At 40.4% G+C, this 27,285-nt stretch overlaps 1 protein-coding gene across 4 annotated transcripts in view; it reads right to left on the reverse strand.

The window, feature by feature from the left end:
* adamts6 (ADAM metallopeptidase with thrombospondin type 1 motif, 6) overlaps positions 1-27,285 on the reverse strand; it is a 293,482-nt gene that overhangs the window by 38,678 nt on the left and 227,519 nt on the right. For 3 of the 4 annotated variants that reach the window (XM_069924503.1, XM_069924506.1, XM_069924505.1), the window contains 6 exons: positions 24,256-24,358; positions 21,684-21,817; positions 12,577-12,700; positions 9,271-9,321; positions 4,169-4,249; positions 2,909-3,072 (listed from right to left, as the gene is read on the reverse strand). In XM_069924503.1, coding sequence (XP_069780604.1) covers positions 2,909-3,072; positions 4,169-4,249; positions 9,271-9,321; positions 12,577-12,700; positions 21,684-21,817; positions 24,256-24,358 — 657 coding nt within the window. The remainder of the gene's footprint in view (positions 1-2,908; positions 3,073-4,168; positions 4,250-9,270; positions 9,322-12,576; positions 12,701-21,683; positions 21,818-24,255; positions 24,359-27,285) is intronic. The other variant, XM_069924504.1, reaches the window with a different exon arrangement.

The following is a 27,285-nucleotide window of genomic DNA, read 5'->3' on the forward strand; positions in this document are numbered from 1 at the left end:
ACCAATTTCAGTAAATTATGTATCTATATACCCAGATCCCTTTGTTTCACTGCACTCCTCCATACCCTACCATTGACTGTTTTTGCCCTTTCTTGGTTTGTCCTTCCAAAATGTAATATCTCACATTTGTCTGAATTAAATTCCATCTGCCATTTTTCAGTCCATTTTTCCAGCTGGTTTAGATCCCTCTGCAAGCTTTGAAAATCTTCTTTGCTGTCCACAATGCTTCCAAATAGTGTCATCTGCAAACTTGCTGATTCAATTTACTACATTATCATCAGATCATTGATTTAGATGATAAACCACAATGGTCCCAGCACCAACTTCAACTACAATCTCTTCTCTTCAGCTTGTCACAACTGATGTGCCCACCAATGCAGCACGACTATTATAAAATGGACCTAATTCTTCCAAATAAATTAGTGATGCCCAGACTTATGGTATCTGCCTCCAAACAAGCTTTTCAATTTCGTACCCTGTGCTATTATCACAATAGTTTTAGCATTATAGGAAAGGGACAAAATTCTCCAATACACTCTATCTGAGGCAGTGGAGCTGCAAGAATCTCTGGAGCTGCCATGCTGTTATGTAACCATTCTCTAATAACCGTACATTAAGCTGATGAAATCCTCCATTCCAGCAAGCATCTGGTATCACTCCTAATGAAAAATGCCGAGTGTTCCTTTGTAACAGGACTAGTAAGATCTATATTGATTGAATCTGTCAACAAGAGATAATGTGTTCTGACTTCCAGTCAGCAGTACATCTTCCACAAATGACAGGTCCCTGCTGGTTTGGTGTGTCACCACTCCACTCATCTCTAGCTCACTATCTAAGTCTTCTGAGCTGGATGTCGCTGAGGGGCTGTCTGAAAAACAGAGCTTGTGTTAGTTTTGGCTGAAGGAGCAACAGATTTTATAATATGAATCAGGGAGTGCCCACAAAGGAAGAAAAGGAGGCTTCCTGAACCAGTATGCTCCCCTTCACTGACATTCTCCGTAGTGTCACACTATAGGATTTGTCACACTCTCTCCTCATGGGATTTAGCTGATCTTTTCCACATGAGGTTGGGAACTGGGAAAGGAGAATGCTGAATAAAAGATAAGGTGGATGGAACCCAGTAGAATACTCAGGCATTTCTTAGAAAAATGTTAATTAAGAGCTATAAAACTGATAGTGAAGTCTGATCTATTCCCCACTTCAATTTTTAGATTCTGCAACAAGATATAGGCAAGCATTTTAGGTCTTTCTGTTATTAATTCTTTTGCAAAACTGAAATGACGAGGAAAGGGATTTGATATGGATTCCTACACAATCCCTTTCTTTTAAAAGTTTTTAACTTTCATTCAAAATAGAAGTTTTTTTTATTAGCAAGCATTAGCAATAAAGATCTTCAGTAATTAAAGCCATGCTTTTTTTTTTGCATCTCAAAGTTAACACATTGTGAGCATCAATCAATGCTAGGCAGAGTTCTTTTGCCAAACTGAGCTGGTATTCAAGAGCACAGAAAAGAACACTGTGTACATATGGCAAAATTTTGCTTGCTAATACTCCTGTAAAATGCGTACAAATATTTTACATTATGAAATTTATGAACTGTTCTTGCATAATATAAAGTAATTCTACCCTGAAAAATTCATGTTGCCTGGCCTTTCTGAACTTGCAAACTGCCAAAGAATGTAACAATTTCAAAATGCTTCTGATAGGAGAGATATTTAAAAAGTAATCAAATTTCTAATTTAAAGAGTAAAAATTATTTAAAGTAAAAATATAAAGAAGTAATAAAAAAATAAAGTTAAGCAAATCAAAGGTTGGCAAAACTAATTAAACAGTTGGATTATCAAGTAATAGCAAGAGAGTACTGACAAACGAGTCAATAAACTATACAAATCTAGCGGGCAATGGGTTGAACTCAGCCTGATTTCAGCTGGGATACTGGTAAGAGCAACACAATTTGAATTTGTGTGCGTGATTTAGAAGAAATTTTGTCCTGACTTGCTCTGACTACATTGTAGTATCCAAACAATTGGACGGAAATGATATTGACAGCAAGTTATTGATGCAATTTTTCTAGAAGGAATGGTACTAAAAGGGCTTAGAGTCTTTCTCAACACTGCAGAAACAACTGCCAATCAGTTCACAAACAGCTTTTCCAAACTTTGGTGAACTTGGTAAAATAACTCACTAAATATTTAAAAGAAGGCTCTTAAAAGCAGTCATGGGGAAGTACCATAGTGGTTAGCACAATCCTATTACAGTCAGCAATCCAAGTTCGAATCAGGTGCTGTAAGGAGTTTGTACATTGTTCATGTGGGTTTCCTCCAGGTGCTCCAGTTTCTTCCCACTTTCTAAAGACGTACATGGCTTAATTGTTCACATTTGTGTATTTGGGCAGCATGGATTCATGAGCAAGAAAGGCCTCTAAATTAATAATAATTAAATGCTCCATCTGGATAGGGACAGGCTAAAATTGCTGCCTGCAGCTATTTGTTCTCAAGGCTGTGATGCAAAGAGTGGGCAGTACTCAGCCCATCAAATAGATACCAGGAGTTTTGGACCATTTTGTTTAACTATAATGAGACCATTTGGCCCATCATGTTCACACTACCCCTATTTCCTATAACTCACGGATATGCGATCATCAATTAACAGTGGCCAATTAACTTCCTGACCAGCATATCTGTGAAATGTGGGAGGAGAATGAGACCATGTTGGCACAGGGAGATACAACAAACTCCACACAGACAACACTGAAAGGCAGGATGAATCCAAGCCAATGGAGGTGTGAGGCATCAACATTACCTTCTGCACAACTATGTTGTCTATAGTAACACAATTGAAAGAGGAGAGGGTGAAAATAGGCAGAAAAATTATTGTAAATCAATGCAGGACTTTTTAGATAAATTACCATGACAACTAAATTTTCTGTGGTGGGCCCTAATGCCTCCAAAGACTCTGGCTCGTCTGTAGGTCTCCTGTAATGGAAAGCTGTGCCAGCAACGTCAAATTTTCTTGGCCAGTCAATAGTCCAGGCACCGTTTATGTAATATTCCTCACCTTCAGATTTCAAAGCTACAAGTAAAAATGTTTCAAATTATTCTTAAAGCAAACCTTAGCAACTTCAAAATCAAAACAGGAAAAAACAAATGCAAGTAGTGTGTATGCAATATACAAATGATCAACTTCAAATTGCAACAAAATGCTCAGAGTTCAGCAGATCAGAGAGCATCTAAGGAGTCAGAGAGAGATTGAGATGGAGCAAGAGAGAAAGGGAAGGAGGGAGCAAGGGAGAGAGAAACAAGTGTGTGATGGAGCAAGAGTAAAGTGAGACAAAGGGAGAGAGAAAGAGAGGGAGAGGGAAGGAGGGAGAGAGATGATATAATATATACACACAAAGACACACACACACACACTCCGATTATCTGAAATCCTCAGTTATCCGAGATTTTTTTGGACCCAGAAGTGACGTGTGTTCGGCTCTGAAATTCTTTTCAGATAATTGAGGATTTCAAAAAGATCAAATGTCATTTTGCCAACAAAAAATTTTGGATAAATGAGGAATCCTCAGTTATCCAAAAAATTTTTTGGAGCCGAACTGATGTCACAGGTAGAAAAAATGTTGGAATTTTGGAAAGACCTCCAAGTAGAATTTTCAGTTTTTGGTGTTGGATTTATCTTAGTTTGTTCAGGTTGTTTTTAGATAAGAATTAAACATTATGTCATGCTTTAAAAGCCTTCCTTTGTTGTTGTTTAGACACTGGTAAAAGTAATTTGCTGTTGCTACTGGGCTGCTTTTAAAAAAATAACCAGTAATCCAAAAATATTATTTATCTGAAACAGGCCTTGTCCTGACCATTTCGGATAATCAGAGATATATATGTTGTGTGTGACACAGAGAGAGAGAGAGAGAGAGAGAGAGAGAGAGAGAGAGAGAGAGATGGGATTTAGTCATTTCTGGCTGCCCTTCTGAGAGTTTCCAGCACTTTCGATTTATATATCAATTTTTCAATATCTCTGATTTTTGCATTTAGTTTACTCTTTTGAATTGTATCACCAGATTAGTTTAAGCTTTAAAAAAGCTAGTTTATTTAAGATTGATATAGTTTTAATCCTTGAGGAGAAAAACTTGAAAAATGAAGCAATCAACCTATCTCTATATAATACTCACCAATATAGTTTTTTGACATTGCCAGTTCATGAATTTCAATATGGACTGATCCTCTTGGAATCTGAACTACTTCCATGTATCCTGAAAACACAAAATTTGTATCCTAAATTTTTTCATGTTTGTGGAAAGACTGATAATTGCTATTTCATATTATTTTAATTGAAAACTACTTTAATATTATATTTTCACATATGCCAAATCAAAAGAAATTCCAATCATTGTTGTAACTTACCTCAGTAGGATATGATCTGTGAAATGTCCTAATGTAAAATAGCTGAGAACAGGGACACCTCAAATATCCTTTGTAAAAATTACATTTATTATTTTTATGTAGTGAGGGGTCATATCCTTTCATGCAAATGAATACCTAAATCAGATTTCAGATTTATTGTCAGAGTAACGACATCATAAGATTCCTTTCTCTGCAGGTGAGGCAGAATTACCACTTATTGGAAGTGCAAAAAAAACTGTACACAGCGAATACATGTAAACAAATAAAGAACTATAAACAGATAATGAATGTAAGCAAATTGACTGTACAAAACAGAGAGAATAAGAAAATCAATAAAGTGCAGAAGTAAGAGCACTTAAATGAGTCTCTGATTGAGTTTGTTGTTGAGGAATCTGATGGTAGAGGGGTAGCAGCTGTTCCTGAACCTGGTGTGTGAGTCTTGTGGCATCTATACCTCTTTCCAGATGTCAGCAGCAAGAACAGAACATGTGCTGGGTGGTGTTGATCCTTAAGGATTGCTGCTACTCTCCGACGGCAGCGTTCCCTGCAATGTTCTTGATAATTGGGAGGGTTTTGCCTGTGATGCCCTGGGTTGTGTCCATTACCTTTTGGAGGGCTTTACACTCAGGGGTATTGGTATTGGTGTTTCCACCACATATTTGTAGAAAATTCCCAGGGTTTCTGGTGTCATACCAAACCTCCGCAAACTCCTGAGGAAGTATAGGCACTGATGTGCTTTCTTCATGATGCCATTAGTATGTGGTTCCAAGAAAGATTCCCCAAGATAGTGATTCTCAAGAACTTAAATTTGCTAATCCTCTCCACTTCTGATTCCCCCAATGATCACAGGATTATAAATCTCTGGTTTTCCCTTCCTGAAATCAATATTCAGCCCGTGGTTTTAGTAACACTGAGTGCAAGATTGTTGTTGGTGCACCATTTGGCCAAATTTTCAATCTCTTTCCTGTATGTTGACACATCGCCTTTCTTTATACAACTAACTATCATGGTATTGTTGGCAAATTTGTAGATGGTGTTATTGTTGTACAGAGCCACACAGTCATAGGTGTAAAGTGAGTAGAGCAAGGGACTAAGAACATAGCCCTGTAGTGCTCCGGAATTGATGGAGATTGTGGAGCAAATGTTCTTACCAATCTCCATTGATTGTGGTCTGGAGATGAGGAAATCTATGATCCAATTACACAGTGCGTTGTTAACTCCCTGGTTTTGGAGTTTGCTGATCAGTTTTGTGGGGATGGTAGTGTTAAATGCTGAACTGTAGGAGATAAAGAGCATCCTGATGAATGCATCTTTGCTATCTAGGTGTTCCAGTGCTTTGTGCCGAGCCAGTGAGATGGCCATCCTGTTGCTACGCTAGGCAAACTGGAATATATCCATGTCCCCGCTCAGACAGAAGCTGATATGCTTCAACACCAACTTTTCAAAACTGCTACTGGTCAATAGTTATTAAGGCAGATTTCTATGCTCTTCTTGGCCACCAGTATGATTGATGCCTGTTTGAATCAAGTGGGTTCCACACCCTGCCGGAGTGAGATGTTGAAGATAACCATGAATACATTGGTAAGTTGGTCAGTACAGGTTTTTAATACTCAGCTAAGTATTCTGTCTGGACCAGATACTTTCCCTGGATACACTTTCCTGAAGGTCAGGATGGGAATTATCGGGGACGAGGGGGTGCGGAGAGGTGATTCTTTGTTTGTTATTGTGGTCAAAATGTGAGTAGAAGGCATTGAGTTCCTCAGGGAGTGAAGGTTTGCTATCTGCTGCTGCACCAGATTTTTTTTTGTGGCAGGATATGCTATTTAGGCCCTGCCACAGCTGTCAGGTGTCCTTTGTTGTTTCCATTTTCATCCAGAATCTCCACTTCACCCAGGAGATAGCTTTTTGTAGGTCTCCAAATTTAAATGCCTGTGATCTGGCTCTCACCAGGTTCCGGATTTCATTGTTCATCCAGGGCTTCTGGTTGGGGAAAACCCTGAATGATTTGGTGGGAACAGACTTGTTGACAGCTGTTTTGATAAAGTCTGTGACAGCCCTGGTCTAATCGTTCAGATCCTTAGCTGATCTACATGAAACCACTGTCAATCAGCTTCTTCCCACTAATGCCCTTCATCTCTGTGATGAAGCTAACTCTTTCAAATTTGAACCACATGTCATCCATTTCTCTTTTTTATTTGTGTGCTCATAGTAAGGATTGCGTATGATTTTCTACATTGTGCATTCAGTGTCAGCATCAAACACTTCTTTGGCTGGAAGATTTCATGATGGTTGTGTTCATTATCCAAAATACCACTTGACTCGCTAGATATCCCCAAGTACTTTGTTTTTATTTCAGATTTCCAGCATCTGTCAGTTCTGCTTTTCTATATGATGTTTACTTTGCTTTGAGATTGAATTCCTCACATGTCAATCTATTTTTAATTGGGAATGGGAAAGCATTAGACCATAAGACATAGGACCAGAAATTGGCTATTCAGCCCATCGACCAGAAATAGGCTATTCAGCCCGTCAGTCTGCCCTGCAATTCTGATCCATTTTACCTCTCATCCCCACTGCCCAGCCTTCTCCCTATAACTTGGATGCCCTGGCTAATGAAGAACCTATCACTCTCTGCCTTAAATACACCCAATGAATTGGTCTCCGCAACCATCTGTGGAAACAAATTCCATAGATTTGTCACTCTCTGCCTAAAGAAATTCCTTCGCATCTCTGTTCTAGGTGGATGGCCTTCAATCCTGAAGTTGTGCCCTCTTGTCCTAGACTCTTCCACCATGGGAAACACCTTTCTACAGCTACTCTGTCTATGCCTTTCAACATTCAAAACGTTTCAATGAGATCCTCCCTCATTCTCCTGGATTCCAAAGAGTAAAAGCCCAAGAGGTGTCAAATGTTCCTCATATGATAATCCTTTCATTCCTAGAATCATCTTTGTGAACCTCCTTCTCTCCAAAGTCAGCAGATCTCTGAGAGACCAAAACTACTCACAATTATAGGTACTCGCCGACTTTGAATGTCCGGGCAATTAACTCTCGCGCATGCGCCAACCAAACTCCGATACGTGAACCCACCACACATACGCCAACCAAAGACACGCGCATGTGCACAGGAACCAAGATGGCCACACCCTGTCTATGGACCTCAGGATGCCGACTAACAAAGTATGCATGCCCATTTTGGCTCTTACATGCCCTGTATCCCTGTTACAGTTTGTCAAATATAACATTTGATTAAAAAGTTTGCTTTAAGACTTCGGCACTCCATGTGTATGCACGTCCATTTTGACTTATGTCCATTTCGCGATAAGACTAATCCTTCAATCCCAATTATGGTCATAGGTCGGGGAGTACCTGTACTCCAAATGAGGTCTCACCATGCCTAACAAATCCTCAGCATCACATCCCTGCTCTTATATTTTATTCCTCTTGAAGAGAATACAAGAGCAGGGGAGCAAGGATTGAAGAGCCAAGTGATCTACACTTGAACATCAAAAAGACCCCCATTACCCTGGTCACAACCTACTCTTGCTGCTAACTTCAGGCAGAAGGCACAGAAGCTTGAAGACCAGCACCTCCAGATTCAAGAAGAGTTTTTTTCCAACAGCCTTTTTTTACATTAATCATGGACTTCACTGACATCGCAAAAAGATTATCTGAACTACTACTAAATCACTTTTTCACCTAGGATAACTTTGAATATTTATTATATTTTTTAATATTTATTGTCTCCTTTGAACTCAATTAAGTCCACTATTCTAGTTGTTCATGAGCTGTTTTTGCAGGCTTTTCTTTTCTTTACAAAGGTACCTGTTCAGCTGCAGCAAGTTAGAACTTCAGTGCATATGTACATTGCACAATGTATATGACAATAAACTCATTATCATTACACCAACTTCCAACTCATATTTGTATGAATTAACTTGTTTTTACTGACTTTGTTATTGGTTAGGTTACAGTGTCTTGCATTGTAACCTAACCAATAAAAGAGTGGTCAAAACAAGTTCACTAAGGAGAACCTGTGAGACAAAAAGTTTCAACCTTCTGATCATGAATTTCTCATTTGCTCTGTCGAGACAGGCACTTAATCAGATGAAAATAGCCTGCTGACACAATTTGGGTAAGTCAGAAAATAATCTGAAATATCAGTATTTTACAAAGAGGGAGAACATACACTGCTGATTGAATTTCTTTTCCCATTTCCTTAATGCCTTCTATGAATCACAAAACCAAATCAGAGTTAATTAGTACAATAGTGATATATACTTATATCTAATCTAAACTGAACAATAAAGGTAGTCAACTGTAATACTATTTACTGAAAAAATCATTTACTTCTGCATCATTACCTGCTTTTACCTTCACTTCATTAAAAGACAGTGATTATGCCGACCTTGTATGTCTAGATGAGTTTCAGATAAATATCTTCAAAAGATGACCTTCATATGTTCATTTAAGTCATAATTTTAATTAACAATTTTACTAGATTTCCTTTCAGTGCATTTTACATTTCCTAAGCACAACACTGATAATCAGATTATATTGTTCCAGCTTTCACCATTAGTCTTGATCATTAAAAATAAATCTACCCGATGCTACTATTTCTGTGTACCTTTTTTTGGTAATAATTTTTTAAGTTGTTTTTGTTTTATTTCTCACTAACTTGCTATGAAAGGAGTTCAACTGTATCTGATAGAAGGACAAAGTTGTTTGCATACCCAAGATTTTTAGTTACTCAGCCAATAAACATTACATCCTACCATCAGGCATTTCTAGTGCTTGTTTTAGAATACGTTAATCAGGTTTATGAAGACTTATCTCAATCCTTCCAAAGCACCAACTATTCCATCTGTTACCTGCTCTGATTGCATATTTCTCTATGGTACAGAGTGAAGGTCTGTAAAGATCTGATGGTGTAAAGTGGAAAATATATTTGTTAATATTAGCACATAGTCTGTGCAAATAGTCATTGCTGTACTAATGTTAACACTGAAACATTTTAACATTTTAACGCTGTTAAAAGAGCAATTCAGAAAGAAGTACAGCATTGACAGGAAATAAAACTGTTTGTCTGACTAATTTAATGCTCTTGTTTTTACATTTTAAACTGTCTTCAATTGATGGCTGAGATATCAAAGGCTCATAACCTGCAGGTCAACTTAGAGAAATAGAAAAGTACTTGCGTTCAGAGGTTCCTTGGAAACAAATCACTAACAATTAATATGTAGGTACAGCAAATAATTAGGAAGTCAAATAAATCTTGACCTCCATTGCAAGAGGATACAAATACAAGAGAAAAGATATCTGTAGTTGATTCACTGGATGCAGTAAATGATCGCTGCAGATTCACAAGTGTTGATTTACTTGGAAAGACTGTTTGGGTCCATAAATAGTGGTGAACAAAGAGGTGTAAGTGCAAGTTCAGGAATTTTTGCAGTCACAGAGGTAGTTATTGAGCAGGCAATTGGTCAGGAGGGATGAGTGGCAAAGGAGGTTACAGAGGGAGTGATTCCTAAGGAAGATGGAGATGGGTGGGGAGGGGAGAGGAAGCTGTATCTGCTTGCAGGATCTCATTGTGGGTGGCGGTAATTGTGGAAAATAATTGGTTGGATGCAAAGGATGGTGGAGTGACAAGGGGAAATCTGTCCTTGATGGATCTCGGAGAGGAAGGGGGTAAGGGCAGATGTTTGGAAAATGTAGGAGATGAAGGTGAGAGAAGAGTTAATGCAGTAGACATATTTTCTGAAGGATGACATCTCAGATGTTCTGGAATGGAAAGCTTCATCCTGGGAACAGATGTGGCAGAGGTGGAGGAATTAAGAAAAAGGAATAGAATCCTTACAGTAGGCAGGGTGGCAACTCTGTATTGTTTGTACAGTGACATTTTCTAAAATATTCTTAGCATTCAGCATTCTTTGAACTCCAGTGCTGATGTCCTGATCTCTGGACTTGAACTGCTGTGCATTATTCTACAACAAGGTGTATAAATTATACATACGAGACAAGGTGGCCAAACACTGCACTTATATTGGTAAAAGTAGGTAGGTTATTTGCATCACAATAATGTTAAAAAGGGAGAAGAGTCACATATGTTCTTCACACCAAAAGTAAATAATGCATGGAATCCAAAAGGAATTGACTGGGCACAATGAGGAGGTGACTCAAGGGTGCTTGTGATCTGGATTTGCAGGAAGGATTTCTCCATTCTTGTGATATTTTGCATAAGTTTCAAAACATAAAGTATAGGTAGCAAGGCAAGGCTAAAAATTTAAACCTGAACCAGTTGAAGGTTAGCTTGCAAATGCTCTTTGCAATAAGATACAGCAGATATTCAAAATGAGAACAAGTAATAATAGATGACCTTGTTGAAGAGGTGAAAGAATGGGCCAGTAAGTTTGCAGATGACACGAGGATTGGAGGAGTTGTGGATAGAGCTGAAGGTTGTCTAAGGGTACAAGAGGATATAAACAGGATGCAGAGTTGGGAAGTAAAGTGACAAGAGTGTGAGGTGATGCATTTTGGAAGGACAAACCAGAAGACTGAGTACATGGTTAATGGTCGGTAACTTAAGAGTGTGGATGAACAGAGGGACCTTGGGGTTCAATCCATACATCCCTTAAAGTTGCCACACAGGTTGATAGGATAGTTAAGAAGGCCTATGGGATGCTGGGCTTCATTAATAAGGGGATTGAGTTCAGGGGTAGAGAGGTCATGTTGCAACTCTACAAATCTCTGGTGAGGCCAGACTTAAAGCATTGTGTTCAGTTCTGGTCACCTCATTATAGGAAGAAGCTATAGAAAGGGTGAAGATTTACCAGGATGTTGCCAGGATTGGAAAACAAGGTTAGTAGAACTGGGACTTTTCTCTTTGGAGTGTAGAAGGGTGAGAGGAGATTTGATCGAGGTCTACAAGATTATGAGAGGCATAGATAGGGTGGACAACTCAGCACCTGTTTCCCAGGGCAGGAATAGTAAACAGCAGAGGACATATGTACAAAGTGAAGAGAGGGAAGATTAGGGGAGACATCAGGGGTACGGTTTTTTTTTAAAACGCAGCAAGTTGTGGGTGCCTAGAATGACTTTCCAGGGATGATGGTGGAGGTCAAAACATTAGGGGCATTTAAGAGACTCTTAGACAGGCACATGGATGAAAGAAAAATAAAGGGTTACAGGGTAGGGTGGATTTAGTACTTCTATTAAAGGAATATATGGGTCGGCACAACATCGAGGGCCGAAGGGCTATACCGTGCTGTAGTATTCTATGTTCTAAGGAGTCAAACAGCAGCTGCTCTTCATATAAGGTACTTATCCCTTTACCTTCTTCTCTGCCATTGATGTGATTCTTTAAAAAAGCTCTCTCTCTACCTTCTTAGAAGACCAAGGAAGTTCAACTTGTCCCCCTTGTTCCTTAACCACATCTACAGGTGCACCATTGAAAGCACACTTGCTAAATGCATCACACCATGGAATGTGAGCTGTTCTGCTTAAGATAGAAAGAAGCTACAGAAGGTAGTGAATGAAACTCATAACGTAATGCAGACTTCCCTCCCCTCTATGGACTCCATCTAGGAAAGACAACCAACATACTGAATGACCCATCACACCCTGGCACACTCTCTTCTCCCTCCTTCCATCAGGGAGAAGACTCATGTCGGTGAAAGCACACACTAAGGCTTGAGATCAGTTTCTTCCCTGTAAGCATCAAGCTGCTGAATAAACCCCAGAGCATTGATATCATGCTGACCTTGATTGGTACTAACTGATCTTTCTTTTCATTGTAACTCCATACTCTGTAAAGGTATTCTTTACACTTCTGTGTAAATATTGGAGATGACCTTTTAGACTACTCACAGAATAACCCTTTTCAGAGTACAAGGTAATAATGTGACAAATAAACCATCATTTATTATGCTTGAATAAATAAAAATATGATATTCTCAGCAAACAGGAATAATATTTTGATTGAATGTTTAACTGGTCAATTTTTCAGAAAAAAATTCACATAAATTTACCACATTTTAAATAACTTCCCTAATTAAAAAATGATCTGGCAATTATAGTATTTAAGTCTGAGGAAAATAATCACTATTGCTTTTATCCAAGAACAGATGTTATTGTTATGGGTTTTCTGTAATGGCAGAATTGAAATAATGCACTCCTACCTCCACGAGGCAGGGAATCATTGAATAAACCTTCTGTTGCTTCACAAGTGCTTCCATCACCTCCACAAACACGACACCTGTCTTCTCTTGCATCAGAACCCAAAATATGATCGCAACCAACATGCTTTAAAAGGAAAGAAACATGAAGAGCAGGTCAGTTCAGCTTTCATTGTAAAATCAACTGAAATAAAGAGAATCATTTAAAAATCATTCATACAAATAAAACTACATATTTAAAAACATATTTAAAGAAAGTACAATACAAGATAATGTTGGGACCACACTTGGAGCACTGTGTGCAGTTCTGTTTACCCAGCTATAGTAAGGATGCCATTAAGATGGAAAGGGTGAGGATGTTAGCAAGACTGGAAAGCTTGAGTTAAGAGAACAAACCAGAGAGGCTGAGACATTTTCCCCTGGAGCATAGGAGGCTGAGAGGTGACTTGACAGTGCTGTATGAAATTATGGGGTGCATAATAAGATGAATAGTCACAGTTTTTTTTTCCCAAGATGGGGAAGTCAAAAACTAGACAGCACAGATTTAAGGCGAGAGGGGTAAGATTTATAAATGGAGATGAGAGGCAACTTATTCACATTAAGGTTGGTCCATATCTGGAACAAGCCACAAGAGGAAGTGGTAGAGGCAGGTAAAATGAAACATTCAAAAGACATTTAGACAGGTACACAGATGGGACAGATTTAGAGGAATATTGTCCATGCATGCAAATGGGACTAGATCAGGTAGACATCTTGGTCGGCATGGATAAAATGGGCCAAAGGGTCTTCTGATGTTGTATAACTATGATTTTAGTTTATATATTATAGAATATTAAGAATAATTTTCTTCCATAATAATTTAAATTTTAACATCTGTAACTATGGTACACATAAAATTCTTAATTTTTGCAAAGAATGTTACATTAGAAAGCTTTAAAATGAGGTTTTAGCCTCCATCATTTGAATCATATCATTCATCAGTTAAACCTAATAATAATGTAAATCATTTGAAAATTTCAGAGTTGAGGTCTAACCTTTGCCCTTTACTCCTGGTTTGATAGGGAAAAGGGAACTGTTTTTTTTGCACAGCAATTAAAATGTGACCTTTACCCACTTGTGCCAAACATTCTAAATTCCAACTGCTGTGCCATTTCTTTCAACAAAATAAATATTTACATGAACTTTACTGTCATACCAACAATCCCAAGTATTGTGGTAATGAAAAAACAATGGGACATTTTTGAAACACACTATAAAATGTAGATGTCAATATTATTTCTTTATTTTTGTGCTGCATCTGTGCAGGTGTAGTCTGTCTTTGAATATGGCATTCGTAGGTATGCAAGGAATTCACTGATTTCCTTTTGGGTTGATGGAAGAGACGCTATGTACAAATATCCTGCAGCTTCTGCATTTCTTTGCTTTGTAACAGTTGCAATTGCTATATTGTTTTATCTCATTGCTTTCTCTTAATCAAATTCCTTGGTTAGTTTAAATGGACTAGCTTGAAAAGTAAGGGGTTAGAAATTCAATGCCTGAAAATGTGTGCTAAAAGAGCATTGTCCAGGGGGATTTGTGTTAATTTCCTTTGAGACAGCAGATAGTGGTTCTCTTACACACAAAATATACAAGTGGCATGAACACTGCAAGACACTGTGCTGGAGAAACTCAGCAGGTCACGCAGCATCCATTTGAAATAAAGGGTAACCACTATTTCGGACCTGGGCCCTTTGTCAGATATTAGTTGAGTTTCTACAGCACATTTATGCATTGCACTTGACCCCAGCATCTGTACACTTTCTTGTTTAACTTGAACATTGCAGTGCCCCAGATTGTCACAATAAAATTGAATGTTCATGTCTTTAAATTACAATATCATTTCCTAGCATGAGCACTTTGAGAACTGACACTACACTTAGTGGGAGTGATTTGCAGTTGTTTGCCTTTGATTCATGTATGGCAATGGGTGACAGCCAGAGGACATTGGGCAGTTAGAAGTGGTTGGAATCCTTGTTATTCCAAGAAAGGAAAAGCCCTTGCTTGTTGATGTGCTAATAACTCCAAAGACTAGAAGTTACCATAAACAGAGGGCATATATCTCATGGTGTTGACCCGATACCCAAACTTTTTCTGGGGGAGGGGTTATGGCATTGGGGCCTTTATTAGGGGAATCAAGGGTGAGGAGCCACAGGTACAATCAGCGGGCCAGCCAGACACATACGAACAGTATTAACAGTGGTTCCAACACATTCACCCCCTCTTTTAAAAGAAATCTGGCGGGGTGAAGTGGGTTCATGTCTATCACAGGTTCAGTCTGACTGGTGGCCTTGTCTGCCATTGTGACCGTTGGAGGACTGGTTGTGGCTTAGCTGTTGGCCCCTGAATGGTCTGGTAATTGTCGGCGGGTGGAGTGCTTGGCGACTGAACTGTGGCAGTTGAGGCAGGGTGACTGGTATGTGAGGGGTTATTGGAGGAGGCAGAAGTACTTTTGGTCAACTGGAGTCTCGAGGGTCTCCCATGCACGCCAGGTCCCAGACAGACACAGTCTCCTTGCGTACTTCTGGGTACGCCCCATAGGCATATTAGGGTTTGGCATGGAGAAAGTGGACCCTCCCGACCAGTGGGTCGCACTTATGGCTTCTCACATGCTTCCAGAGCAGAATTGGCAGCGTGGTCCCCGACGTTGTCTTCCTGGGGAAGGGAAACAACCTTTCATGAGGGCTGGTGCACAGGAGGGATCTGATTTCATGGAGCTCTTCTGGGAGGACTTCTTCCCAGTGGGAGACAGGCAGGCCTTTCGACCTCAGGATGAAGAGGATGGCCTTCCAGACAGTGACATTCTCCCTTTCCATCTGTCTGTTTTCTTGGGTGTTGTAACTGGTGGTCCTGCTAGTGGTGATAGCTCTGGCCAGCAGATATTGGTGCAGCTCATTGCTCATGACAGAGAACACCCGGTTGTTATGAATATAGAGGTATCTGAATAAGCTGAAGAGATTACATAAGGCTTTGGTGATGGTGGCAGCGGTCATGTCCAAGCAGGTAATGGCAAAGGGGAACCATGAGTATTCATCAATGATGTTGAGGAAGTACACATTGCAGTTCGAAGACAGGGGCCCCTTGAAATCTATGCTCAGGCACTCAAAAGGGCAGGTGGCGTTAATCAGATGCGACCTGTCTGCTGGTTAAAGTGTGATTTGCACTCCACACAGACCTGGCAGTTCCTGGTCATTGCCTTAATGTCAACAATTGAATAGGGTAGGTTGCGGGCTTTGATAAAATGATAGAACCTGATGACCCTGGAGTGGCAGAGGTCAGCATGGAGGGCTTGTAAGCAGTCTATTTGTGCACTGGTGCAAGTTTCTCGGGACAGGGCATCTGGAGGCTCATTGAGCTTTCTGGGCCGGTACAAGATATCATAGTCGTAGATGGAGAGCTTGATTTTTCACCTCAGAATCTTCATTCTTGATTTTACCCCGCTGCTTGTTAATGAACATGAAAGTGACTGCACATTGGTCAGTCAGCAGGGCAACTTGTTTGCCGGCATCATAGTACCTCCAATGCCATACAGCCTCAATGATGGGCTGGGTCTCCTTCTCAAAGGGAGGAGTGCCGGATCTCAGGGCCTTGGAGGGTGCAGGAGAAAAATGCTGCAGGTCTGTCTCCCTGGTTAGGTGGGGTAGCCAAGGCAGTCAGGTGCATTGCTCTCCACCTGGAATGGGGTGGATTCATCCACAGGGTCATTGCGGCATTTGTAATATCGCCTTTGATGCGGTTGAAGGCCTCCTGGGTCTCTGCCGACAGGGGAATGGAGGTAGGTTTTATGAGGCGGCAGGCATTATCCACATATTCGGGGACCCACTGGACATAATAGGAGAAAAAATCCAGGCACCTTTTCAGGGCCTTGAGGCTGTGGGAAAGTGGGAACTCCAACAGGGGTGCATGCAGTCAAGATCGGGGCCACTAACTCCATTCTCCACGACACAGCCAAGTATAGCCAGGCGTGATGTATAGAATGTACATTTATCTTTGTTGTATTTGAGATTAAGAGCTTTGGCTGTCTGGAGGAACTTTTGGAGATTGGCATCGTGGTCTTGCAGGTTGTGGCAAATATTGTTGAGGTAGGGGAATGTGGCCAGTAGCTGTATCTGTCCACTATTTGGTTTATCTCTCTCTGGAAGACAAAGACTCCATTAGTGACCCTGAAGTGGACCTTCAGGAAGTGGTAGGGGTGGCCATCCACTTAGAATGCGGTGTACTGACAGTCCTCAGGCAGACAGGGAGCTGCCGATATGTCAATGGTTGAAAATACCCAATATTGGGTGATTTGATTTATCATGTCAGCTGTGCGGGGAGGGGGTACGCGTCCAGTTGCATACACCTGTTAAATGCTTGACTGTTGTCGATAACCATTCGGTGTTTTTTCTCTCTCTTAACCACCACTACCTGAGCTCTCCAGGGGCTGGCACTGAGTTCGATGATCCCCTCGTCAGGAACCATCTCACCTCCAACTTGATAAAAGCCCTGTTCCCAGCACTGAATCACCCTTTCTTGATGGCGATGGGCTTACAGTCGGGGGTGAGTTGGCAAAAGAGGTGGGGGAAAATCTGGAGGATGGAGAGGCCACAGGTCGTGGGTTGCTGGTTGGAAACGTTCGGAGGGGAGGGAGGGCAGTTTAAAAACTGTTGGTTGTAAACTGTGAGGGGTGGATGGGGCCCATCATATGCCATGCTGATGCTCTTGAGGTGGCACTGGAAGTCCAAACCCAACAGGAAGGATGTAGAGAGTTGTTGAAACTCAAGCAGTTTAAAACCTTTGTACTCTGTGCCATGCATGGTCAGCGTCACCAAGCAGTAGCTGCGGATCTCTGCTGAGTGGGATTTAAAGGTCATGGAGACTCTGTTACTCACTGGTCTCACCATGAGGGAGTAACGCTGCACTGTGTTGGGGTGGATAAAGCTCTCCATGCTTCCGCTATTGAACAGGCAAACTGGCTTGCACCCATTTACCTCTATATCCATCATATACCTGACGAGCTGATGAGGGCTGTTTTGGTCAAGCATAACCAAAACCAGACTAGCGCTGCTGTCTGATCCGCTGTACCGGCTCATGGTCTGGTAAGATGGCGGTGTAGTAGTGGCATTGTCTGTCCCGCCCTACTGGCTCGTGGACTGGTAAGATGGCAGCCTGCATGGCACACACATGGTGCTGTTGTTCGTCTGGAGTGATGTCATCCAAGATGGTGGCAGCCCTGGCAGAAGAGACGTCATCCAAGATGGCGGAGGCCCCCACTGCTTGCACGCGGTGCTGCTCAGGTTAGAAGGTTGCTTAGATTTGAATACCTTCGCGTAATGTCCTTTCTTCCTGTAGCTGGAACAGAGCATGTCCTTCGCGGGCAGTGCAGGTATTTGTCAGTGGCAGGTGTGGGATAGTCTGCGATCCTGTGTCCCAAGATGGCAGGGCCCAAATTCCCCATGTGGTGGCCGCGTTGTCGGATGAGAAGGAGTCCACATTGAGAGGGCTACTTCCAGGGTTTTAGCTAGTTTTAGCTCACCCTGTTCTAGCAGTCACTGGCGAATGTAGTCCGATCTGATGCCAGCTACACAGGCATCTCAGATCATCTCCTCCATGTATTCCTCTGCTGATAGGGCCTTGCAGCCGCAGGCCCATCTGAGGTCGTGCAGAACCTGAAAGTAATCCTCAATCAACTCCCCAGGTTGCTGTTTATGTATGGGTAGGACGTATCTGGTGTAGGCTTCATTCACCTGGGCCACATACTGGCCTTTCAAAATTTCCATGGATTCAGTGAATGTCTTGCAGTCTTTGAACATTGGGTAAGCACGGTGCCTGACCCCTGAGAACAGTAGGTGCAGCTTGTCTGCGCCGGATTGTACGATCTCGGTGGAGACCTGCAGAAACACTTTGAAGTAACATAGCCAAACTTTGAACTTGTTGGATGCTTCTGGTGACTGTGAGTTGATTTCTAACCTCCCTGGTCTCAGCAACTTATCCATTCCAAAAACATTATGGTAATAAAATTGATGCGCTATCAATAACCCCAAAGCCTAGAAGTAACCAGACTGATGGGCTTTTATTACCATAAACAGAGGGCACATCTCATGTTGTTGACACGAGACCCGGAGCTTTTTCTGGGGGAGGGGATATGGTGTTGTCCCTTTATTAGGGGAATCAAGGGTGAGGAGTCACAGGTACAATCAGCAAGGGATGGGTCAGCCATACATGTACAGTGGTTCCACCACACTTGTGAGATCAGATATGTGGAATCATCTGACTTCCAGAGCCTTCTTTGATGGTGGAATGAATCCCTGACAGCAACTAGGGCAGACAGGGTCTGTAACTTACAATGACTAGTGGAGTGTTCTGAAACTTTTTCTTTTAAAACTTTATTTAATATTGTCAAAAGAAAAACTTTTTAAAAGTCCATAATATAAAAATGAAGGTAACAACTAACCCACCCCTCTCCACCCTCCCTCAGCAAACTCCCCAAGGGAAGCATTAAGAAAATAAAAGAAACACATACAACAATTTAGGATATTACTAAACTCATATATTTCAAATAACAATCTTAACAAAAAAAATCATAATTATCATGCAAGTTGTATGTTATTTTCTCCATATAAATACAGGCCCTTAACTCATTATGCCAACGAGTTACATTTACTTCAATCTCGTCATTCCTTGAAATCGCAACACCTTTATGTGCTACAGCCAATGCTAAAGGAAGAAATGCTGTCTGAAACTTATCTAACCCCAAATCAATAAATGGGGCAGTACAACCCAACAAAATTTTTTTGGGGTCAAACAAAAATTGGATCTTAACAATTTTTGAAGAAATTCCCTAATTCTCTGCCAAAATGATTGAACATTATCACAAAACCAAACTGAATGTAAAAATGATCCTACACATAATCCACATCTAAAACATAATTCTGAATTACTACATCCATATTTTTTCAATTTCTCAGGGGTTAGATATAACTGATGCAAAAAATTATAATTAACCATACTATATCTTACATTAAGCAATTTAGTCTCACCATCAAAACACATAGTCTCCCAATTGGCCTGATTAAAATCACAAATTAAATAATTTTCCCTTTTAATCCTAGATTTATCTAAATTTATTTTATCCATAGTGTCTTGCAACAACACATACATCTCAAAAATAAAACCCTTATTTAATGGATGAGAAATCATAAACTCAAATTTCATTAACTTAGGAATTTTCATTTCTCTTCCAAAGTTATCTTTCACTAATGCTCTAATTTGATAATGCACAAACAAAGAATTCACTGGAATTCCACATTTCTCTCCAAGTTGATTAAACAATAAAAATTTACCCTCTTCAAAACAATCCTGCAATGACTTTATTCCTTTAATCTGCCATTCCCTTAAAAATCTATTATTCAACGAAAAAGGAATCAATTTATTTTGATCTATTGGAGCTTGAACCGATATTTTACCTTTTGTATCTATCAATAAATTTCTTTCAGTCCAAATCTCTAACAAAAGTTTTAAAATCGGAACATTATATCTCTGTAATGAAACAGAATTCCACTTAAATATAAATTGATGTGAATAAGGTTCAGAAATATCAGCCAATTCTACCCTAGCCCAGCTGGAACTTGAGGACCATGCTAATTTTAAAGCATGTTTGCATGATATAATGATACCTAAGTGGCATCTCCTGATAGCACTAGGGCATGCACCATCCTGGGAAAAAATTAATGCAACTTAATTTGCAAATTAATTTGCAGTAAAAAGAAAACAACCTGCTCACTTCCAGTAACACCATGCTTTTACTTCCTCTAGCCATTTGGAAGTGGATAAAGTTGTTTCTTTGTTAACCTGACAATGAACTTTGTCAAGCTCAATTTACTGCAAATTAATTTGCTTTAATTCTTTCCCAGGATGGTGCCTGCGCTAGAGCTATTGGGAGATGTGGAAGAATAAAACACTGATGAACTCCACACTGTTCAGGAAGATTAAAAGAAGATTTCTAAAACAATTGTGGATAAGTTACAACTTTTTCATAACAAGTCCAATGAACAATGGAGCTCCAATTAATCTAACAATGCAAGTGTTATGGCAGCACACATAATTGCAGTGTTTGAACAGGCCCCACTTGTCAGGCATGGTCAGCGGGGCAGCCGCGGCAAAGATATCAGCATGACATGAGTTCTGGAAAATGAGGGGCAGACTCCAGATGGCCTTAAAGGCTGCAGCGCAAACTTCAAGGTAAATCAGTTGTGCTACACGAGCTCACAGTTCTTTCACTGTGTTCACGCACAACACGCTACAGTGTCAGATTATATTAAGCACAGATAAAAGTATTCTTCTCTACATATTCAATCACTGTCTGCATGTTCTTGATCAAAATATTTTTATATGATCCTGTTATCCTTTCTGAGAAAATAATTTGTTATTCATACAGATCCATGCATATCAATAACAGAAGGGGGTCATTACATTGTATTTAAATGGATACAATAATAAACAAACTAATATATTCTTCATTTTCATGGATGTGACTTTAGTGAATGGAAGAAAAGGCCAAATTTATGTAGGTGAATTAGCCTGTTCATGAGTTAGGGTACTCATTGTACAAAACTGCTATTGGTTATGTGAAATGCACTTTTGCAATATTCTGCTGATATTTTACTATTTTACCCTCTGAGAAGCAGACGATATTGAAAAAGAGCCATTCAATCCAATGTACATTCTTGTCTCTCTCCGGTAAAGCTACAATCTATTTCTCCCGAAATTTCTACATAACTTTGAATTATTTTTTGAATTATCAATGAATTTCTCTCTAAGCATTCCTAATTTATCTTCACAAAACACATTATAATTTTAAATTAGTCACTCAGATGTTCTATTAAGCTTCCTCTTAACAAAAAGAAAATAGTTTTCCCTTAAAGGTGGTTTTATTTAATTCAGGTTTTTAACTATTTGGCCGTAATTTTTAACAAAGATAAACGTTTTATGTTGATCACTGACCATAGTATATTCTCATTGCTTTTCAAAAAGTGTTTTAAAAGCATGAGTAAAAGAACAATTTCTGAATGGTTTAACAGTAAAATGTATGGAACCTTGCATTCTCCATTGATACAGATGTCCAGGGAGTCTGCATGACAGCGAGTTCCATCAATAACTGCAGGAGACCGTTCTGTGTAAAAGTTATATCCTTCAGCCAAGCAGTTTAAAGCACATGGCTTAACACCACCTAATGAATGAACAGAGTTAGTTAAATACAAAATGAAACTTTACAGTTCTGTATTGAAGCTGAAACAAGAAGCAAAATAATGCGGATTAATCTATCTCTAATGAAGAGTCGAACAATGATGATTCCACGATAGAACTCATAGCGTATATTGTTACCGCAGCAGGATCAACTTTGAGTGTATAAAGCTCGGGGGACTCGGTGGTTCAGGTATCATCCATAGATAGAAATTAAAAAAACAAAAAAAGCTGGAGATGCTCAGCAGGTCAAATAGAGGTCTTTATGTAGTAAAGACACATAACTGACATTTTGGGCTTGAGCCCTTCATCAAAGTATGATAAAATGCTGGCAAGCGTCTGAACAAAAGAAAGGGGGCAGGGGAAGTGGCAAAAGCAGGAGATGAAAGGTGGAGAAAGGAGGGGACAGCAGTAATGAGGGGGAGGGGGAATGGAGGAACTGGAAAGACAGGAAAAGGGGGAAGGGAAATGAAAAGGCGAGCAGGTTTAGTGGAAAGCAGTAAAGTCAATAGGCATTTTTATGTTGCAGCATCTGGGTAGCCCTCCAAGGACCAAGGTGCAATTAGTGGGCTAAAGGTGCTTTCAGCACTATTCAAGCTGGGGGGGGGGAGGAGGAAATCGACCCAGTAAATTGCCAACACGGTGATTTAAGGGGGATCCCGCTGCTCCCATGATGACACGGTAGGCGATGCATTACACAAACTATCAGTGGTCAGTCTCCACTGTCCCCCCCACCACCAGCCGTCAGTGGTCTCCCCCACTATCAATCGCACTCCCCCCCATCCTGCAGCAGCCAACCCCTATGCCCCCACAGCAGCCAATCCCTCTGCTCCCGTGGCAGCTGAACCCTCCACCCCTGCCGATCGTGGCACTGTTTCTACCCCTCCGTGGCAGTGACCCCTCTCTCCCCCTGATCGGCAGACACTTCAGCCAGGGTTTCTCTGTGACACCAGAATGCAAGCGCTGACGTCACAGGAGTAACCAGGTTGGCCATTTTAGTTTTCAAGCTGCCGGTGGACCCGACCTAGGTACTTTTAACTAGGTTCCCTGACTACCTCTGAGGTAGGGCAGGGACCTGGTTGATTTTGGAGCCCGCTGACCGAGTTAGATCCTTTCAAGCTGCCTTCTGAGTGGGGCGCTAACCAGGCAAATTGCCCGGTTAACCCCATTTTACAAGGCACTTTAAAAACACCTAATGTTAATGCCATCTGGATGGAGGGTGTCCAGAAGGAAAATAAGGTGTTGTTATTCCAGTCTGCGGGTGGTCAGGGTGGGATAGTACATAAGGCCAAGGACAGATGTGAGTGCTGGAGTGTGACTCGGAATTGAAATGGTTGGCCACTGTGGTTGCAAATGGAGCGGAGTTGCTGAGTGAAGTGATCTGCCACTGGGAGGTTGCTGTGGTCGTGAATGGAGCGGACTCTTTTGTTTGGACACTTGCTGGCATTTTCTCATACTTTGATGAAGGGCACAAACCCGAAATGTTGGTTCTGTATCTTTGCCTTTGTTACATAGAGGAGACTTTTGACCCGTTGAGCTTCTCCAGCATTTTGTGTTTTTTTTTACTTCAACCCCGGTGTCTACAGAATTTTGTGATTTAATCCATAGATAAAATGTCAACTACCTTTTGCTTTCTATGTATGGTGCATGATCCACCACATTTCATGCATTATATTTAGCTTTAGTCTTTTGAATTCATAAATGTTCCCAATAATAAAACAAAGTGACCAATTCTACCTGTAATTTTCTCCACACTGTTTTGAAGCCCATGAGAGATGCAAGGAACTAACTAAAATAGCACTGTTATCTTCCTAATCTCTCATCCAAATAACCTTTCATACGCTTGCAAGCTAAGACAATCAGCAAAAGATTTCAATGTTTGACTAGAGGAGAACCATAAGCAGTTGGTGACAAGGAAGTGGCATCTGTACATCAGGCAGCTTGTGTCTCACCACTCAAAGGCCTAAGTTTCAGAGTTTAAAGGAATTTAAATACATCCAATAAAAGACATTTCCAACATTTCTTCTCAATCAAACGTTTTATGTGTTATAATGACACATTACTGGTTTCTAATAGCAAACAAAATTTAGAATTAAGGAATGGCTCCCTTGATTTCATCAGTAGTTACATATGTAAAAGCAAAGAAGAATGATGGAGTACTTCAAAGCTACAGCTACAAAGTCAGGCATGTTTGTCTCTGCTTCTTATCTTTGTTGGTACAGGGAGCAGATGCAAGATCCAGCAACCATGGAAAGAAAAATGTTAATTGCCTTCATATTTTATCCTGGGATCAACTACACAGTAAGATTGACAGCGAACTAATAATTGGCTGTCCCACTGATTTGAGGGACGTCAAAATAGATTCCTAAGGGAAAAAGGAAAAAGAGTAAACATGAAACCCAAGCGATTCTCCATCGTACTAACCTCCAGTGTATGGCTTCCAATTGTAATATTTTCCACGGAAAGGTAAATTGTCAAAGTCTGCACACTGCTTTTCACGAAAGTCTCTTGATCCAATTGGACATGGCTAAATGGAGTGGGTGGAAGGGAAAAACATTTTTTTTTGCTTTTTTTTTGAACAAATTTCTTATACCTGACACAATTTTTCTCCCAAGAAAATTTAACATTTTATCATCATCTGACTTGGGTATTACCACAAGTGAACAAATTTTAAACAAAGAAATCTTTAAACAATAAGTTTCTTGAAATGTGGTGGAGTACTAACATTGAACTTTTAAATTTAGATTTAAATACATGTAACCAAAGCAGTACAAATCCCTGACTGTCTAATTTCAATATCAAATGTAGACTGAGTACTTGTCATAGAATCAAAGAACACTACAGCACAGCAACAGGCCCCTTCAGCCCTTCTAATCTGTGCAGAACCATTTTTTTCTGCCTAGTGACACTGACCTGCACCCAGCCCATAACCCACCATACTTCTTCCATGCATGTACCTGTCCAAAATCTTCTGAAATGTTAAAATTGAGCTCTCATTTACCAACTCAGCTGCCAGCTCGATGCATAATCCCACCACTCTCTGTGTGAAGAAGCTGTCCTTCATGTTCCCCCTAAAATTTCCCCTTTCACACTTAACCCATGTTCTCTGGTTGGTATCTCACCAACCCTCAATGGAAAAGACTATCTATCTATCTATCTATCTATCTATCCCCGATCATTTTAAATACGCTATCAAATCTCCCCTCATTCTTCTATGCTCCAGGATATATGCCCATGACTATATGGCCAGGCACAATTCCAATTCCATCTGCAAGCTTGCCGATGACACCACAGTTGTTGGCAGAATCACAAATGGAAATGAGGAAGCTTACAGGAGGGAGATAGGTCAGCTCGTTGAATGGTGAAAGGACAACAACCTCGTGCTCAATGTCAGTAAAACCAAGGAGATGATTGTGGATTTCGGGAGGAAGTCAGGAGACCACAACACAGTCCTCATCGAGGGTCAGCAGTGGAGAGGACCAAGAACTTCAAATCCCTGGGTGTCAACATCTCCGAGGATCTCCCCTGGAGCCTCCACATTGATGCAATCACAAAGAAGGCTCACAAGCAGCTATAATTTGTGAGGTGTCTAAGGTGGTTCGTTATGTCAGCAAAGACTCTCATAAACTTCTACAAGTGTACTGTGGAGAGTATTCTGGCTGGTTGCATCATTGCCTGGTATGGAAATGCCAACTCTCAGGACAAGAATAAACTCCAGAGGGTTGTTAACTTGGCCTGTGACATCACAGGCACCAGACTTCACTCCATCAAGGACATTGACATGAGGCGGTGTCTTAAAAAAGCAGCCTCTCTCCTCAAAGACCCCCACCACCCAGGCCATGCCCTCTTCACTCTGCTACCATCAGGGAAAAGGTACAGGAGCCTAAAGACGAGCACTCAGCAGCACAAGGACAGCTTCTTCCCCGCTACCATCAGATTCCTGAATGAACCAAAGGCACGGCCTTACTTTTCGTGCCGTGTTATTGTTATAATTATTTTATTTTTTATAGTAATGTTGTAAGATGGTTATAATATGAATGTTTACACTTTGACGCTTCCACAAAACACTGAATTTCATGACTTGTTCATGACAATAAATGTGATTCTGATTCTGACAAAGTCCTAAACTGTTTAACCTTTTCCTGTAACTCAGTTCCTGAAGTCCAGGCAACATTGTAGTAAATCTCTGCACTCTTTCTAACTTATTGATATCTTTCCTGTAGTTAGGTGACCAAAACTGCACACAATACTCCAAATTTGGCCTCACCAATGTCTCATATAACTTTCCCATAACATCCCAGCTCCTAAATGCAATACTTTGATTTATGAAGCCCAATACGCCAAAAGCTCTCTTCACAACCCTATCCACTTGTGATGCCATTTATTTCAGCAGGGATCAATGTTTAGTTTGCTGAGAGAAGCAGTGGGTCAGGCATCATCCATAGGTAAAAACTGTCAGATAATGTTTCAGGTCAGGACCTTTAACTGGGACCAGAGTAGGACGAGGTAATATTCCTTAAGGGTTCTGACCTGAAATTGTGAATGACCATTTCTATCCATTTCTACCTGACTGACTTAGCCCTTCTGCTTCTCTTTGTAAACTCAAAATTCCAGGAACAGTGTTTTTGAGATTGGCTTTAGCTGTGGCTAGGAAATGTTTGGCAATTACTTGGAAAAATGAGATTGATTTGAGTAGTTAGAGTTGAGGTCTTGTATTCCATTGGAAAAGGTAACGTATAATTTACGCAATAATTATTTATTTTTTTGTAAAACTTGGAGCCCATATTTGGATTATATGGGATTGAATTATTAAATCCCCTTTCCGCACGTTAGTGGTGTTGCTCCAAACCATGGTAATTAACTGATGATTTTTGATGTTATATGATCTCCTCTTTCTTTTTTTTGGGGGGTAGATTAGAGGGGGGTGGGTTGGGTTAGGAAAGTGGGGTGGGGGGGTTGTAGGGGATTAGTTTAAAAAAAATATCTAGTATGTATTTTGTGCCTTTTAAATTTTATTAATTGTATGCATACTTTTTAATAAATAAAATTTTCCAAAAAAATTAGTTTTTGAGTTTGTCCACTGTTACTGACATTCAAACAGGAGCATTTTGGTAAATCACAACAGACAATTGTGATAAACAGTTGGTTTTAAATATGAGTGAATTATTTTAGTGTTCACATAGAATATGCTATTTATGGAAATAAAAAACAGCTTGCTGAGAATTATAAAAGTTCACCTATCACAATGACAGATGACAAAGCTAAATCAAAACCTATTTGTTCACCTTTGATGACAACAACAGAATATGACTGAAGGTAGTGCTGGAGGAGTTCAAATGAGTTTCACCAGGACGTTGGCTGGATTGGAGTACTTTGGTTAGAAGGAGACAAGATAGGCTGGGCTAGTTTTCCTTGGAGCGAAGGAGGCTGAGGGATAATCAATAGAGGCATATA

The sequence above is a fragment of the Narcine bancroftii genome, chromosome 3 (genome assembly GCF_036971445.1).
Source record: "Narcine bancroftii isolate sNarBan1 chromosome 3, sNarBan1.hap1, whole genome shotgun sequence".
Taxonomy (NCBI): domain Eukaryota; kingdom Metazoa; phylum Chordata; class Chondrichthyes; order Torpediniformes; family Narcinidae; genus Narcine; species Narcine bancroftii.